This window comes from Ostrea edulis, chromosome 3 (genome assembly GCF_947568905.1).
Source record: "Ostrea edulis chromosome 3, xbOstEdul1.1, whole genome shotgun sequence".
Classification (NCBI taxonomy): domain Eukaryota; kingdom Metazoa; phylum Mollusca; class Bivalvia; order Ostreida; family Ostreidae; genus Ostrea; species Ostrea edulis.
This window is the reverse complement of record NC_079166.1, coordinates 22,594,099-22,609,634: the sequence shown is the minus strand read 5'-3', so window position 1 is coordinate 22,609,634 and position 15,536 is coordinate 22,594,099. Positions and strand designations below refer to the sequence as shown.

Here is a 15,536-nt window from a genome sequence, read left to right as displayed (position 1 = left end):
AATTCGAGGAAAATATTAAGTATCTAAGTGTTAAATATTTAAATAAATTGTGACACATCCCCAAACTCATCAAGTATGTTCTTCAACTTCAAAATTAATGTAATCGTTAATTATCGTAAATACCATGAGCATAATACAAAATATATCGCTATCATTCAGTGTAATTCTTTTAGTAGAAGAGGCCAAGTCTACAGATTTTCCCAATTCTTATGGTTCTTCCACATTTTCGACACTGAAAATATTGTAATAATTTTCACATGCTATATATCTATTTTATACATTAGACATTGCAATACTGGAAGTGATGTATGTGTCACATGGTGCCCCTAATCAGGAATTGCTAATGAAAAACAAAGTTATTAAAAGTGAAGTTTAAAGGAATATGCATAACGAAACTTAAATTTCACTTGAGGGTTTTGAAAAGATCAGGAATTGAAGAAATCCTGAGTGAATTTAATTAGCTTAATTAGGGAAATAGGTGGACCCTCCATCCATCGCCTTCAGGAAATGGAGAACATTTGATAGATGGCAATCCCTGTCACCTCCATGTCATTGTTTTAAGGAAAGAAAAACAAGTACCCAAAATAATTACCACAGCTGTTCAAAGGATTCAACACTGTAATTTATGCTAATTAATTTACATTTCCAATGGCCTTGGATATCTTTACAAATTGTAATGATAGCCATTTCCTCATGAATGTCCTGCAATTGTAAACAATGCGTGCATGAATCTCGATAAATATAGTATGTCTATTTTAATAGCTGGGAATATTCCGACAGAAATGAAAGTAGAATGTAAATATAAGAAATAAATTTCATTTTGGAAAATATATGAAGGTATGAATTTCAATGCTTCACACAGGTATATTTCATAAAGGGCTTATTGTCAATTATTTCCGTTCTTATTGTCAATTATTTCCCTTTCCTTGTACTTCAAAGTCTATGTACACTGTACCACACATTAGGAATGTGGGACCATTTTAACACATCATACAGACATTCTAGTGTGAATTTCAGGGAGGGAACTGTGCCAGGCTGCCACTAGCTGAGCATGACAATCTCACTTTACTTTCTTCAATGAGAACAATTATTGCCTGGGCATTTTTACCCTGTGGGCTCCATGAAATCAATTCACTGTATCTTGATCTGCTAATCGCCCCATGCTGTGGAGATCTAAGTTGTCTGTATTTAGAAGAATTAACAGGAATTTGCCAGACTAAACATCTGTGTATCTGTCTTAATGTCTCCCATTCAAGTTCTCAGCAGGACACAGAACTATACAGGATCAGGGAGTAAGCCTATTCACATTTTTTGTTGGGGTCATTCTGACCCCCAAGAAAATTAAATTGATCCTCTACCTCGAACATAAGTAATAAAAACTTAAGACTTACCAATGTATTTCAGCATTATTTCCTCAATAAATGTCACGAACCAATGCAAATATTTACATCCTCGACATAAAAAAAATGTAGCATTACCAAAAGTATGTCAAATATATTAATTTAGGAAGACATGGTTTCATGTGCAATAACATATCAACAAAAATTTCCCCAACTTATAAAAGTCAAGCGTATGCAACTCATTAGTTCTAGGAAGACTCTTAATTTAGAAAGGTCAAATGATGTACAAGAGGGGGCTTAAGTGTCTCAACATATAGTGTACATTCATTTCACAAACATTCAACTCTCATAATGTAAGTTGAAAGGGTGCACTCTGAAGTCATGTGCACCAAGTAAAATATTGCACGATTACAATGTACAGACCATTGCAAGTCACCCAGCCTTAGGTGGGGGTGAGATTTCCTCGAGACTTGCATAAAGAACACTTACCTTACAACCTGACACCCCCCAAAAAAAATCTGTTTTACTCTTGACTATCTCCGTACAAATTTTTAAAGTTATGACTGTCCATTCTACTGATTCTGAATTAGTCCAGAGCTCGGGATATCTGTGATGGAGTGAATTAACCTTTTAATGTATCTTAGATTCATTATGTTTATATTACAAACAAAGCCAGGTGTAGAAGGTTCCACCCAATCAGACCTTCAGCACGTCCACAACTCAAACAGTATAAACAAATATAGACTGTAGATTATTTGTTGACCAGTGACCCTCGGTATAGCCCTCCACAAACAAAGAACTAAAAGACACTTTGTGAACTTCATATAGAGTTACATTGTAAGGCCACTAAAACTGGCAAATTTTTATCTACTTTGCATATATATCAACAGCCAGTACTCTGTATGTAAACCTGTCCTCCAACGAGATACCGTTTAAGTTTTGTGTGTCATTAATTATATTCTGAAGATAAATGAAATCCCAACTCCATTTTTCTCTTGTGATGGCAATTAGGACAATGATAAATTTCTACACATGCAGATTAGCTGAAGATGTGTGTCTCTATCTCTCTCTCACACATCAATTCAATACTTGCCTGGCCGTCACTGTGGATCAGATTTCAGCAAAGTCCATGCAGTTAGAGTTTTCACTGGTGTGAAATCTGTCTGCGTTCTTTTGAAATCAATCACATAAACACACAACATCCACTCTCCTCTGATTTAGACAACTACCGTCCTCTTTTTAAAAAGATTTATCACAGATTTCATCTCTCTCTGTATGGATAGTGATTTTATCCAATATCGAACTGGAGACGAGTACCAGTGAAGAGCACCCAATACCTTAAACCTCCTCTAAGAACACCTGTTATGCAGCAAATCGAAGTTCCGTACAACAGGCGGATTACACACAATGTAAATCACACAACAAAAATTACAAAAAAAAATGTCCATTTAAGGCATAACCACTTCTCGTGTCTACTATAGTGGAAAATCTACTGACATTGTAGTCTCCAATATATACACAGGGAAATTGACTTTTTGTCCATTTAAGCATTAAAAATGATGGAAGCCTATAATTATCCTGGTGTTTAAATGTTTTTGATGGAGAGGTTGTGACAAAAGCTTTAACCAGCAGGGGGACAAGTATAACAGAAAGTTGTGTTAACACCCATTCAGACAGAAAATTCCTTACTTAATACAAATCAACAACGCTCTTTTTTCCTCTCCCTTTTTTTCAAGTGCTTACCTTGAACATAACGTAGCAGCTTTGCTCATAGTTTCATATGAAGAGAAAAAAAAAAAAAAACCCCGAAGAAAAAAATAACCTATCAGTCTTATAAGTGCTTATGATTAATACAACTTAATTGAAATGGGACTCTGCTTCACACTCTGATGAAAAAACTGATTACATAATTGACTTTCCTCTCATTGTTAATGTTCTGGGAGATACAAGAAATGTCAGAGGACAGTGTTATGTGTAGAGATAAGCCTTTACGACATCATAAAGTTGCACTGTTTGAGTTCTGAGTAATGGCACAGAATTTTTCCCTGTTAATAGTAGTTACTTAGAGGTATACATACATACAGTTTATATTTTTCAAAAAAGAAATTTACAATTTAATTCAGTTTCATTGATATATCAAATAGGTAAAAAAAAAAAAACAACAACACATAACATTAATTGCGTTAGATTCAATTTAGGAATTTTTGTCTTCAAACACAGAACCTAGCTCGCTAGTAATTAAGCTCTGATGACAAATTTTCCTCAAAAAGAACGATGAATTTTATGAGAACAATATGTGCCTGGAGCGAAAATGAAATTTTGGTCAAATTCAAATCCAAATGTTGCCTTCTATTTCCATTATTGATATATGAAAATCTTTATTTATAGAAAGTTGATAAGGTATGTGTTGGCGGTTTGAAATTGTTTCTCCATCACCCTACACTTCATGAACCTACTTTCACTGTACGAAGCATCATGTATTCACCTTGGGTAAGGATGGTTTCAAATTCTGAAGATAAATGTTGACTTTAAATTGAATTTTAAATCGGTTTAATAACCATTAACGCGGTATAACTATGCCTGCATAATTTGATAATTCTAAATTGAAAATAGTTGAAAGTCAAATTGATAAAATCACGTTTGATTTATTGCTTTAAACCTCCCACAAATGGGGTAGAGAAAATGAGAATTCTTATTACAATTCAGATCTAACCTAGATTCTGAGAAAGACCAAGGGCGACAAGAACTCTGTTTTTCATAGGTATGAAAAAACGTTTCAGGATTTTCACCGGATAATGCTATAATTCTTTCTGTAAACAAGACAGTGTTTTAAGGACAGATGCACTGAAACAATCACTCATGATTATGCAATATCAGACATTATATAATTACTTTAAACATGGTTCCTGAATTGACATTGTTTTATTTATCATTTTGTACGCAGTAATAAGTCATAGCTTGTCAAGAACAGGAACTCTGTCTAGACTCTTAATTTCAAATAAAACTTGCGGAAGTTTTTAAGCACATATTTTTGTATCTGTTGTAAACACAACAAGGCAACTCATCCCAAATTTGCAAACAGCTCCATGAGGGCCTACGCTAATCATTGCATATATAGAGCATTTGACAAAATTTAACAAAAATCAATTCAAACCAAAACATCTGGCACTTTTTAAGCTCAGACAGCAGCAGTACAGTGAACTTTGCAGCATGATAAGCCATGGGGTTAAAAATAACTTATAATGTACTTTTACCTCCATGGGGTTAAAATTCACTTAAAATGTACTTAAATTTACCTCCATGATTTGATTTAAACAATATTTTATTCACTAGTAAGTCAATGGGATTGGGCAGCAGACATAGCCTATTTCAACTCTCTCCCCTACATCAAGGTCATCATGTACATAAGATAGTTTAACCTCCATGGAGTTAAAAACCACTTATGATGTCCTTAAATTTACCTCCACAGAGTTAAAAACCACTTCTAATGTACTGAAGTTTACCTGAGGTGGCGTTGTTGTTCTGTTGGTTGAGTTGAGCTTTGTTTCTATCACTGGACGTAGGAGTTGAGCGACTACTGCGAGGGTTGTTGAGGTTGGAATTATTCAGGGGTCCACTTTCTTTACTGGATGGGTTAGTTATAGTGGGACATTTGCTTCCTTTGTTAAATGGAGATGGTAACCTGCAATGTTTTACACAAAAATTTAATTCTACACCTACTCATTGGTAATATACGTGCTAAAATACTGACATGCACATACATATGGTAATTAAACTTTGAAAGATCTATTTCTTTTAATTTGTTCAATCGCATGCCATTCTTAAATGGCCTTGTAATAAATGAACCAATTAATGGGAACTAGCTACAATGCAATTTCTGTCCTGCAATTAAACATAAACACAAGAAAACCATTTACAAATCAACCTCACAAGTACTCCCAGCTAAATTAAATTATATATAGTGATAGCGTCCTATATTTAGAGGGCTCTAAAGTTTATTAGGAAGCAGGAAGAAAACTCAGGGTTATAAAATTCATATCAATTCAATGCCGGAAAAATATTTTGAAAAATAGGACTTGTTTACTATATTTCGATATTGATATCAACAAGGGTGAACTTTGGTCTGGACTACGACCTTACAAAGGTCAGACTCACACACAACAAGGGAAGCATCCAACCAGGAAAATGATACAATGATGTGAGAAACGGGCAGAAACGATCCACGAATTTATATCCCAGAAATGAAATCTCCGAAAGAGAGAGAGAGAATGAGTCGAAGCGCAATCCAACGAAGTAGTAGAGTAAGCTTCTAACGTAGAGTACTCCTCTTCACAACAAACACCTTAACCCATTAGATCTAACATGTTTCTATTACATACACAACTAACGTAGGCACACATTATCCTTTTTAGTCTTTGTAAAGAGAAGAGTCTTTTTTTCTGGAAACAATTTTTCCCACTCCACCTGCCCAAATTCTCTAGTGTATTACATCACGAACACTTCTCCAACAATCACGAACAGCCCCAAACTTTGAAGAATTTCAGAAAATTACAGTCTCATAACTTTTACAAAATCTTAAGTGAAATGCACCAATACAAGAGAGAAACACTTCCTCTTACCTTTTTCTTTATACAGCCAAAAAATGGGATAATAATAGGCACTGTAAAAGTCAAGTAAAAGCTCATGCCCACAAAATCATGTAAAAGGTGTTTGGCACCATTAAGAGATCCTTCTCTTGTATCTTGCAATCAGATAGGCCTCGGAGTGGTGGGGTCAGTGATTTTCAGAAGCTGGTCAAATCGGCTGAATCATTCACACCATTACAGAGAGACCCTGTGTCCATTAGTTATATTAATGCCACACACTTTCCACGTACAATTTTACACTGGTATTCATTTGATGAAATAAGCTAGATAAGACAATAAACAAAGAAGAAAACAGGCCCTCTAAAACACATCGGTGGCAATCAAGACCAAAAAGTCAGCAACTGTAGAATTAATTTTTGGTCCTTAATGAGCAATAAAATGAAAGTGTTTGACTCCAGGCAGGAAGGTTTGATTGACACGACCATTAGGGTTACAATTTATAAAGGACATAGGTTAAAGGATTAATCAAAGAACCAATTAAATATTAATTCCTGAATCAGGCCCAAACAGCAGGATAGAGGATCATTTCCCCTCACCTGCTTTGTCTGGTCAGTAATAAGGGTCAGTCAAAATGACCTTTAATCTGGTGACCAAGTATATTCATCATCTGGTCAGAGTACAACCAACAGGAATTAATGCCTGTGGAGGGGAGAATCCATTTAAAGATACTGTGAAAGCATCAATTCTTGTAGGCAAAATATTTGTGGGTGGAAAAAAGCATGTTCATTTGGGGCTTGATTTGATGGCAGAAGAGTTTGTCCTGTAGTATAGTTCACTTTGTGAAGGATTTAAATTTGTGGATATATCCATACCACAAAGGCAATAAAAATCAAATCTCATGAAAATTACATGATTTTACAGGAACTATGAAGAGCATAGCTGTCCTTGACTGTTTGGAAATGAAATCATGAACCAGCACACTGCAATGGCTATCAGAGGGAAATGCTAACACATACATGGAGTGGGGAGCTACATCTCTCCTTCCTTGTCTCTCTTCTTACCCCCCCCCCCCCCCCTCCCCTCCACTTTCTCTTCCGAAAATCAAACTTCTACACTCAAATTTTTTGATGTACCAACCTAGATAGCACTTCCCCTCCATTGAGCTGGGGTGTGTTTCTGCCTTGCTGTGCGAGGTGGTGGTTATCAGGAGTGCTGTCCCCTGGCTGAGCTTTGGCTGGTGGGTGTTCTTGTCCTTGTTTAAGTTTGGCCTTCTGCTGTTGCTGGTAGCGTGACAAGCTATAAAACAGCCCTAGTATGGATTTTAAATTCCCATCTTTAATGTCTGCAAGTAAAAGAATTCATATGATGCATCATCCCGCAGTTTAAGTGCAGTAAAGTACACAAAACAACTTCACCAGATTTCACACAAGGACTTCCACAGCACCTAGCTATGTCCTCACATCAATTAATTTTCACTGGATGTTCCAAGTGGCATTCAAAAATGCAAGTAACATAGGATCTACAAGATACTCCCCTTAACTCTTTTTTCTCAATGCTCTGTGTAAAACGAGGAAAACCTATTTCACGTCTCATGTTAAAACAGGAAGCCATCGAAATGTTTACAAACTGAACATACCAAAAATGCAACACTTTCCCAGAGTCAAGTGCATATTACTTTAAGAAGGAAACCAGTTGCCAACATATTTTAAAATCTGAATGTGAGAATTACATTTTTCACAATGAACGAATACCATTTTCATCCTTACAAGTGCCCCTTCATCAGAGTAAAAGGAGACAACAATTAAAATTGCTTTCTGAGTTTATCTCCATATAATTTTTCATTCTCTAATTATGAGGATAGTCCCCTCCAGATACAGTGTGATAAAAAGTTATGAACGGTGTTATAATTTACGGAATAAATGTCCAGTTTGTTTGCATTATAAATAAAAATATAAATAATGAACAATTTTTAGATATTATTCTTTTGCCGATTTTGTCTTTTTTTTCTATCACACAAGTGTTACCTTTAGAGCTTTGCTTTGCACTAAAGCCTTTGGCCTGTCCTAGTTTTGCTCGGTATGAATAATGAAAGCTATGGATAATTCGTATAATCAAGTGAGCTGGTTACTCTTAATTTCATTATTTATATGTCTCCCATAAAGAAAACAACCTCGATATCAAACTAAAACTACAGATTTTTATGCCCTGAAAAACTTTCCATGCATTGATGCAAACATGAGTTTTCTGTATGAAGATAAACAAATATTGAACTATAGCAAGGGATTGTCATTGATAAAACACTGATAAATGTGAAAATATATTAAAATCTATTTTTCTTAACTTTAAACATAAAAATGTGTCAATTCTATCTTTACAATGGCATTTTTCCGGTCAACCACAACAGGTTTGATTCTGGCGCAGTGTAAAACTCAACATATTTATAACAGGTAGTGACCATTCTTTTGCCAAGATTGATTGATTGGTGTTTTCAACAATTTTTCAGTTATTTGGTGGTGCCCAGTTTTTATTGGTGGAAGAGAGAACCCAGATACAATGTACCTGGGAAGAGACCACCGACCTTCCGAAAGTAAACTGGGAAACTTTCTCACTTACAGGCGCAAGATTCGAGCCCACGCCGACCAGAGGTGAGAGGCCATGTGATATTGAGCGTGATGCTCTAACCACTCGGCCAAGGAGTGAAAGTACGATATGACTAGTCCTGTGTCATGGTTGGTGTTGGTGTGATAAAGAACCCCAACATACCTTACAAACAAAACAAACTTATAGCTTTATATAGGTACAAAATTATCAACTTAATCTTACACCATCCCACAACCCCCAACACCTTTTGTGTTGTCATTTTCTATGGATCAAGGCATTTCACACACCTATGTGTGGATCATAAAAATTTACCTCTGGCACAAAGTCCTTCAATGTTAACTCCAAGTCCCGCAAGGAATGCTAAACATTTGTTAATGTTATCAACCTGCAAAATAAAATAAATTTAGTTTAATTAAAAAAAATTCAACCACAAAGAATCTCGGTACCACAAAAAAATGAACAGGGTCTTCCCTCTATTGAAGACCAGCCATACAATTTCTACAACAGAAACTGGATACTTTATATAATTCAGTATCTATTAAGGACAGACAATGCAAGCAGAAATTACTTTTTTCAAAGATAGATATCACACACGCTACATAAACACCACAATAATTTTAATCCCCTACTTTCTATAGTCAGACAAATCTACATCATTTTGTCTCGTATATCTTAGCACAGATATACACAACCAGTGTGTCTGGGGTAATTATTTGTCAACTTTCGCTATCAGCAATGACTCAGCCGACCAATGCCTCACCAAGTATGTTGAATGAGGTAAATTGAGAGCCAATATCAAGTGTTTCCATTTCCAGAATGTAGATCCTTATAATTCAATAATCTTTGATGATTGGACAGAATAGCTCTTCTTTCACACACAACCTGATTATCTATAGAAACCATTATGAGTCATACCTCAGAGAGCGAGGCAAATGACACAAAATCTATATGGGAGATCAGCTAATAATTTAGCCACCTATTTAACAGGTGCTTTGTTAAATAATTTTCCCTTTTTTGTCAGTAATCCATTCTCCTTAATTAATGATGTGAAGAATTATGGGAACATTTAACTGTGAAGGGGTTGAACATATCCTGATGCACACCGCTGGTGCAGCCAACAGAATGATTTATGCATGAAAATGATGGATTTGTTTTCCATTAATTACATAATTGATAATTAGTATTGCTTTTTCAATCTTTTTATGCAATTTCTCTATTTCATAATGGCATCTCTATATAGCTTTTGTGAATGCTACTCAACATTTGACATTATAAGTCATTTGGATTCATGTAATGTTAATTGAAATGTACTGTAAATTAAATCATTTATCTTCATTTGATAAAAAATTCAAAACGTGCAGAAACTTGAAGTTGTGGTAGAAGAGTCAATTGGTTTTTTTTCTGCAACTATTTTTTAATTTTTGATTTTGTAAGCACTTTTGGTTCACAAAATTTTTCAGAAGAAACAAAATCATAGAGAACAATTTTCAAACAATAATATATCTGATTCCAACTCTTTATAAATTATCAGAACTTTGGCCATCCAACTTTATGATACAGAAAATATACTTATTGGAAGAAAGTGAAACTGGAGCTCTTGATAGTGCTGCTTGATGTCCTCTAGAGCAAAACTGTAAAAAAGTTGATCACTTCCTTTGGAAAAAATCTCAAGACTAACCCTTAAAATAATTACTAAACCTTCTACTTATTTTGAGTATCATAAATATCACAATCCGTATGAAAATTCTGTTTCATTGGGTGAGGAAAAGATGAAAAGAAAAATATTTAGCATTCATATTTTCCACTATCCAGTTTACTTGACCCTTGGCCAGCAACAGCAATGAGATAAAACATAAAGTATAAAAAACCTCTTAACAGGATAGACAAATAGATACAATGGAATAAAAAGCGATTCCTACATTCCTCCCAAACGTCACTTGTGGGAGGTGGTGTGTATAGTAAAAACTTATTACAACTCATAATTAAGTTTCACAAATCATATTTCAGTGGGTGAATGGCTTAGTTTCTTTGATCTGCCTCTGCTCCATACTGATTACAGGGTGCCATCATACTGATGGTAAGGATACTAACCACCTTAATGAGCATAGCGTGTCACTGTGATGTTGAATCTGTCTACAGTAGGCCACTAGAGAGCAAACATTTCTGTGATTGTACACAAACAGAACCTCTTTTTGTCTGGTAGAAGATAACTATAAATTTGATAATATGGTGAATCACTCTTCTCTTGATGGAGGGTAAATGCTCCGAGAGAGAGAGAGAGAGAGAGAGAGAGAGAGAGAGAGAGAGAGAGAGAGAGAGAGAGAGAGAGAGAGAGAGAGAGAGAGAGAGATACTAATATTGACTTAATTGCATATCAGGTAAAATGGTTCCCTATTATGAAATTACTGCAAAAGAAAACCAATGCCTGATGAATACATAATTAAATGATACTCATGTGTGCTTTTACATCTTAATGGCAATTTCATTCTCAATCATCTGATTGTCCTAACAGATTGAAATCCCTCTTACAATTATTTTCCTCAGCAAGCTCCTGTCATGATTCTTGATAATGCTTTCCAATGATCTTTCAATATTGCTGCTAATTGGGCTTGTGCACAACTGCAGCCATCTCCTTACACTGCAATCTTAGACTTGTAATTGTCATCTGCATATATTCAAATCAGGGCCTTCATTGCTAAATGGACCATACATCAACCACTCCAAACCAAGGAGCTGCTAAGGCAATAAATCCCTGGCCAGTAGTGTCCTTGTCAGGTCACTGTACACAGCTGGGGCGAGTGGACAGACACAGAAATAGCCTGGGGATTGTGAAGCAGGAGATGCAGATGTTTAGTGATGAGGCGAAATCAATGTCCAGTCTCATCATTTGGACATTTGCAAAACAGAGATGTAATTGCTGTCATATGTCACGCCAATAAGCATAATGAAAACTGAGAGCAGCTGACCAAGTGATTTTCAAAAAAATTCAAAGAATATATACTGCATCGTAATATTTTTAATGAATTCAAAATAAATCCTCTTAAACTCAAATGGCAATATGTCATATTAAGTACAGTGTATATATGGATATAAGTAAAACAATGACCAAGTGTTTTGCTATATAAATTATAAATTATGATACAATTTACGCAAACGTAGTTAATTTCAAAACAGACATTGCATGTAGTGCATCAAGTGAAAAAAAGCTGCCAAATCATAAAATCCACCTCTTTTTATCACCTCTACAAGACAAAAAAAAACTGCACAACCATCCACTCTATCTTGAGTGCATGACCTTCATCGCAATGAATCTTCTCAATCCATAGGAAATGGAATCCACCCGCACACAATGCCAAGGTGATACATTATCAAGCACCTGTCAATATAACTATGGCCATGCACCGGATCCACAGCCACCCCCTACAAAACCCTGGTGTCAAAAGAGGATTTGGCAAATCAAGTAAACCTAAGAGTATGGCACAATAATCCCAGCCTATAGTAAATCAAGTAAACCTTAACCAGATAACATGCAACTGAATCGTAAATAATGTAATGAAGCCCCTTCAGTAGCTGCAAAGGTCTCAGTGCCAATGATTTAGAGCACGGTGTCATGCATTGCCAAATACCTAAAAATTCTTAATGCAAATTTATCTTTTAATCTTCATCCTCCTGGAAATTAGGGCGATCGAAGAACATTTACAAATATCTACAGCTATTGAAATCTGCACGGTTCTTCAGAATGTATTCGGTCTTGTCTTGTCTATAATTGAGCAAGAATTGGCAATCGTCTTGACCAAACTATGCATTCCTACATTTACTGCATACAAATTGTACAGAGATTTGATTTTTCATTTCTAATGACTGATGCTTTATGTCACAGACTGCAAAACAATCAAAGACTTCAAAGAGACTGAAACACAGCCAACTGCTAGTAATGCACATAAAGTGGAGAAGAAAAAGCCCTGGAGAATAATCAAATGTGGTCAAGTGAAAGCATTTTGCACTGCTAGAATTGCCAGAAAGCTTCTTGAAGTGCCAGCTGTTCATACAAGCATCACCACTGTTTTTTTCCCTACCCTCTCTGAACACAATTTACAGGCAATTTGTGGCTCAAGCCAAACCTAACAGGTATGAAAGATGTATTTTTAAAAAAAAACACACTCAAAGATTGTCAATTAAGCCAGAGGCAGAACCAGCCATTCTGAGGCAAGCATCATCAATTAAAACAATCTGCTACATGGGATGAAACATGCAACATATTGGTTGTAAATTGCCATTGTTGTATCATGAATCACTAATATTATAAAAATTACGCAGTAATATAACTTTCCCCCTGCTGACTGCAGATTGAATGCTTTAAGGTCTTGATACAACCTTGGGTATTCTGTGAAGGTTTCAGTAATTTTCACTGGCATAAAAATTCGTGGATTTGTAGAAAAGCTGCAGTTTCAGTGATGTGTAAATTTTACAGGAGAGCATGATTTTATGATCTACCTTAATGAGCAAGAAATCGTGCTTAGTCTATCACTTCATTTCGTGGTCCGCAACAAACACAAAAACAGAAAATTGGTATCCAACAGCAAATCCTGGTACCACAAAATACTACTACAAGGACCGCTAACAGGGAATACATATTTTGTTGAAAAGTCCTATAAATGAGTTCTGGGGGTTTGACAGATAGATAGGTAAGTTGGACTATACACAAAGTTAATATCACTAAATATTGCTATCATAATACTTCAAAGGAAACACAAAAAATTAGGATTTTGAATTTGTTGTCAATTCAAATTATCACTTTAGCTACACAAGTTCTACCAGTTTGGTCCAATATGACTGAAAAGTGAAAACCCAAGTGACTTTTAGAATTATATAGTCTATCCATTTTCAGATTTGGGCTGGTTCATCAGAATATTCCTGTAGATTTGATCTGGCCAAAGAGCATATCACATTTACTCTTTACATATGAAAAAAAAAAAAATATACCTTTTATTTGTATAGCTGATATAACTCTAGCAAGAAACAACAAACACAGGCCAATCTTCACAGCAATTGGGAACAGGAGCACTTAATGCAGATCTTTACAGCAATTGGGAACGGGAGACACTTAATGCAGATCTTCACAGCAATTGGGAACGGGAGCACTTAATGCAGTTGTAATTTCCGGACACGGCACACATATGGTAAATCCAAACTCAGACAGATAATTCCTAAACCAGCATCCGAGCCACCTTGATAGACAGCATAAGGATCAATATACACAGTGTTACCTTTTACAGCATAAAATCCTGCTTACTGGGGAACTTAATGACCTGCACTTTTAACACACTGACAGAAGCATGGTGAAAAATATAAGTAAACCTTTCCCATTCAAAGTCACAGTAGCAAGTGAGCAAGACAAGTGAAGGGGTGGTCTCAAAAGTTTGTTTCCATACAACCAAGCAAACACTCAACACCCTTCCGTGTGTTAGCAGCAGACAATAAAAATATCATTTCTTCATGCTTTCCTAATCAAACTGCTATCTAATTGACTTGAGATGCATATTGCTAGATATTAAATTACTATTTGATGATGTTTTATGGCAAGGTTTTACGAGATCAAAGCCTTCTGCATCATGCACCATGTTAGTGTTAGGTACTGTGGAAGTTTCCCAAGGGTCACAGATGACCCCCACAAGGCTGATGGGCACAAGATAAAGCAAGGATGACCTCATCCATTTATATGTTCATCACAGAAAGGCATTAATTGAGGGTGACTCTCATTGGATGGTATCAAAAGATTTCAAATTCTGTGTGATTTTGCATAATATTTCTGTGTAAGGCAATACTGATTTGGTTTATTGATTATTAAATGAGGAATCTATGATTTTGAAACTAGAGCAAATGCATGATGAGTTAATAATGACATCAATCACAACCTGGTGGACTAGATTCTCTTTTGCTTCTTCTACTTTTTTTCAGTGTGTCACTGTTAAATATTGCCAGACTATCTCTATACCCCTAAACAGCCCATTTTCATACCTTTTATTTCACTTTAATCAAACATGTTACACCAAGATCTTCCTTCCTATTGGCATCACCCAGAAGATGAATTGCAGGCTCTGAACTTCAAGCCAGATAATTCCTTCTATAGATCTTGTATTGCTTCATACTAATCCCCCTTAACAAATATTTTTGAAACACGTCAACTAAGAATCTGTAAACAAGAATAAACTTTGGCTATCAACTAGGAAAAAATGCAGATTAATACTCGAATATCTACAAACTTGTATCGGTGGATTAATGGCTGCAGGCTAACAGTAAAGTGAGTAGTCTCATTCCTCATAAAACATAATCACCCGCTCCGATCAAGTTAGACTCCGCATAATCTCCTTTAATCGTATATTTACCGTCCCTCACACATCCCGCCCAAAAGTCATGTGGTACTGTTCTGTTGATGTGTCCGTAAACTTTGATAGTGTGCTCCTTACAGATATCAAGACAATGCAATGACAAACATGAGGAAGAGTGAATAGCCAAAAATACATTCATCTTTACAAGTCAGTGACCCTCTCTGATTTCTAACACAAAGCAAGTTACAAAACGCTTCACTGTTAAACAGATGACAATTCATTTGTACTAATTTTGCTTCGATTAAAATCAACTCTTAAGGATGTATACTACATCATCCCTTTTTAAACATGAATGAAAATGTCAGCAATATAATGATTCATTATATATGTTTCTTTTAAATCTAATTGCCCAGCTGGGTAGCTCAGTTGGTTAATGAGTTAATCATGGGATCAAGTTCGCCAAGGGTTTTTGAATTTTTCTTCTTCTGATTACTTCCTCCTAAAACTGCATTTTTTTTACTAAATAACAGTAAAGTAAATTGCGACTAAATGGGGCAGCCCCTTGGATGAGATTGCAAATACTGAGGACCCGTCACAGCAGGTGAGACACAATAAAGATATCTCCCTACTCAAAGACCACAGTAAGCGCCGAGTATAGGCCTAAATTTTGCAGCCCTTCA

General features: G+C 35.7%; 1 protein-coding gene across 6 annotated transcripts in view; it reads right to left on the bottom strand.

Annotated features, from left to right (window-relative positions):
- The window catches only part of LOC125673788 (neuron navigator 3-like), a 125,379-nt gene that overhangs the window by 59,418 nt on the left and 50,425 nt on the right, over positions 1–15,536 (bottom strand). For 5 of the 6 annotated variants that reach the window (XM_056157563.1, XM_056157564.1, XM_048910592.2 and 2 more), the window contains exons 4-6: positions 8,840–8,912; positions 7,064–7,268; positions 4,844–5,022 (exon numbers count right to left, since the gene is read on the bottom strand). In XM_056157563.1, coding sequence (XP_056013538.1) covers positions 4,844–5,022; positions 7,064–7,268; positions 8,840–8,912 — 457 coding nt within the window. Of the gene's footprint in view, positions 1–1,391; positions 1,560–4,843; positions 5,023–7,063; positions 7,269–8,839; positions 8,913–15,536 lie in introns of those variants that run through there. The other variant, XM_048910600.2, reaches the window with a different exon arrangement.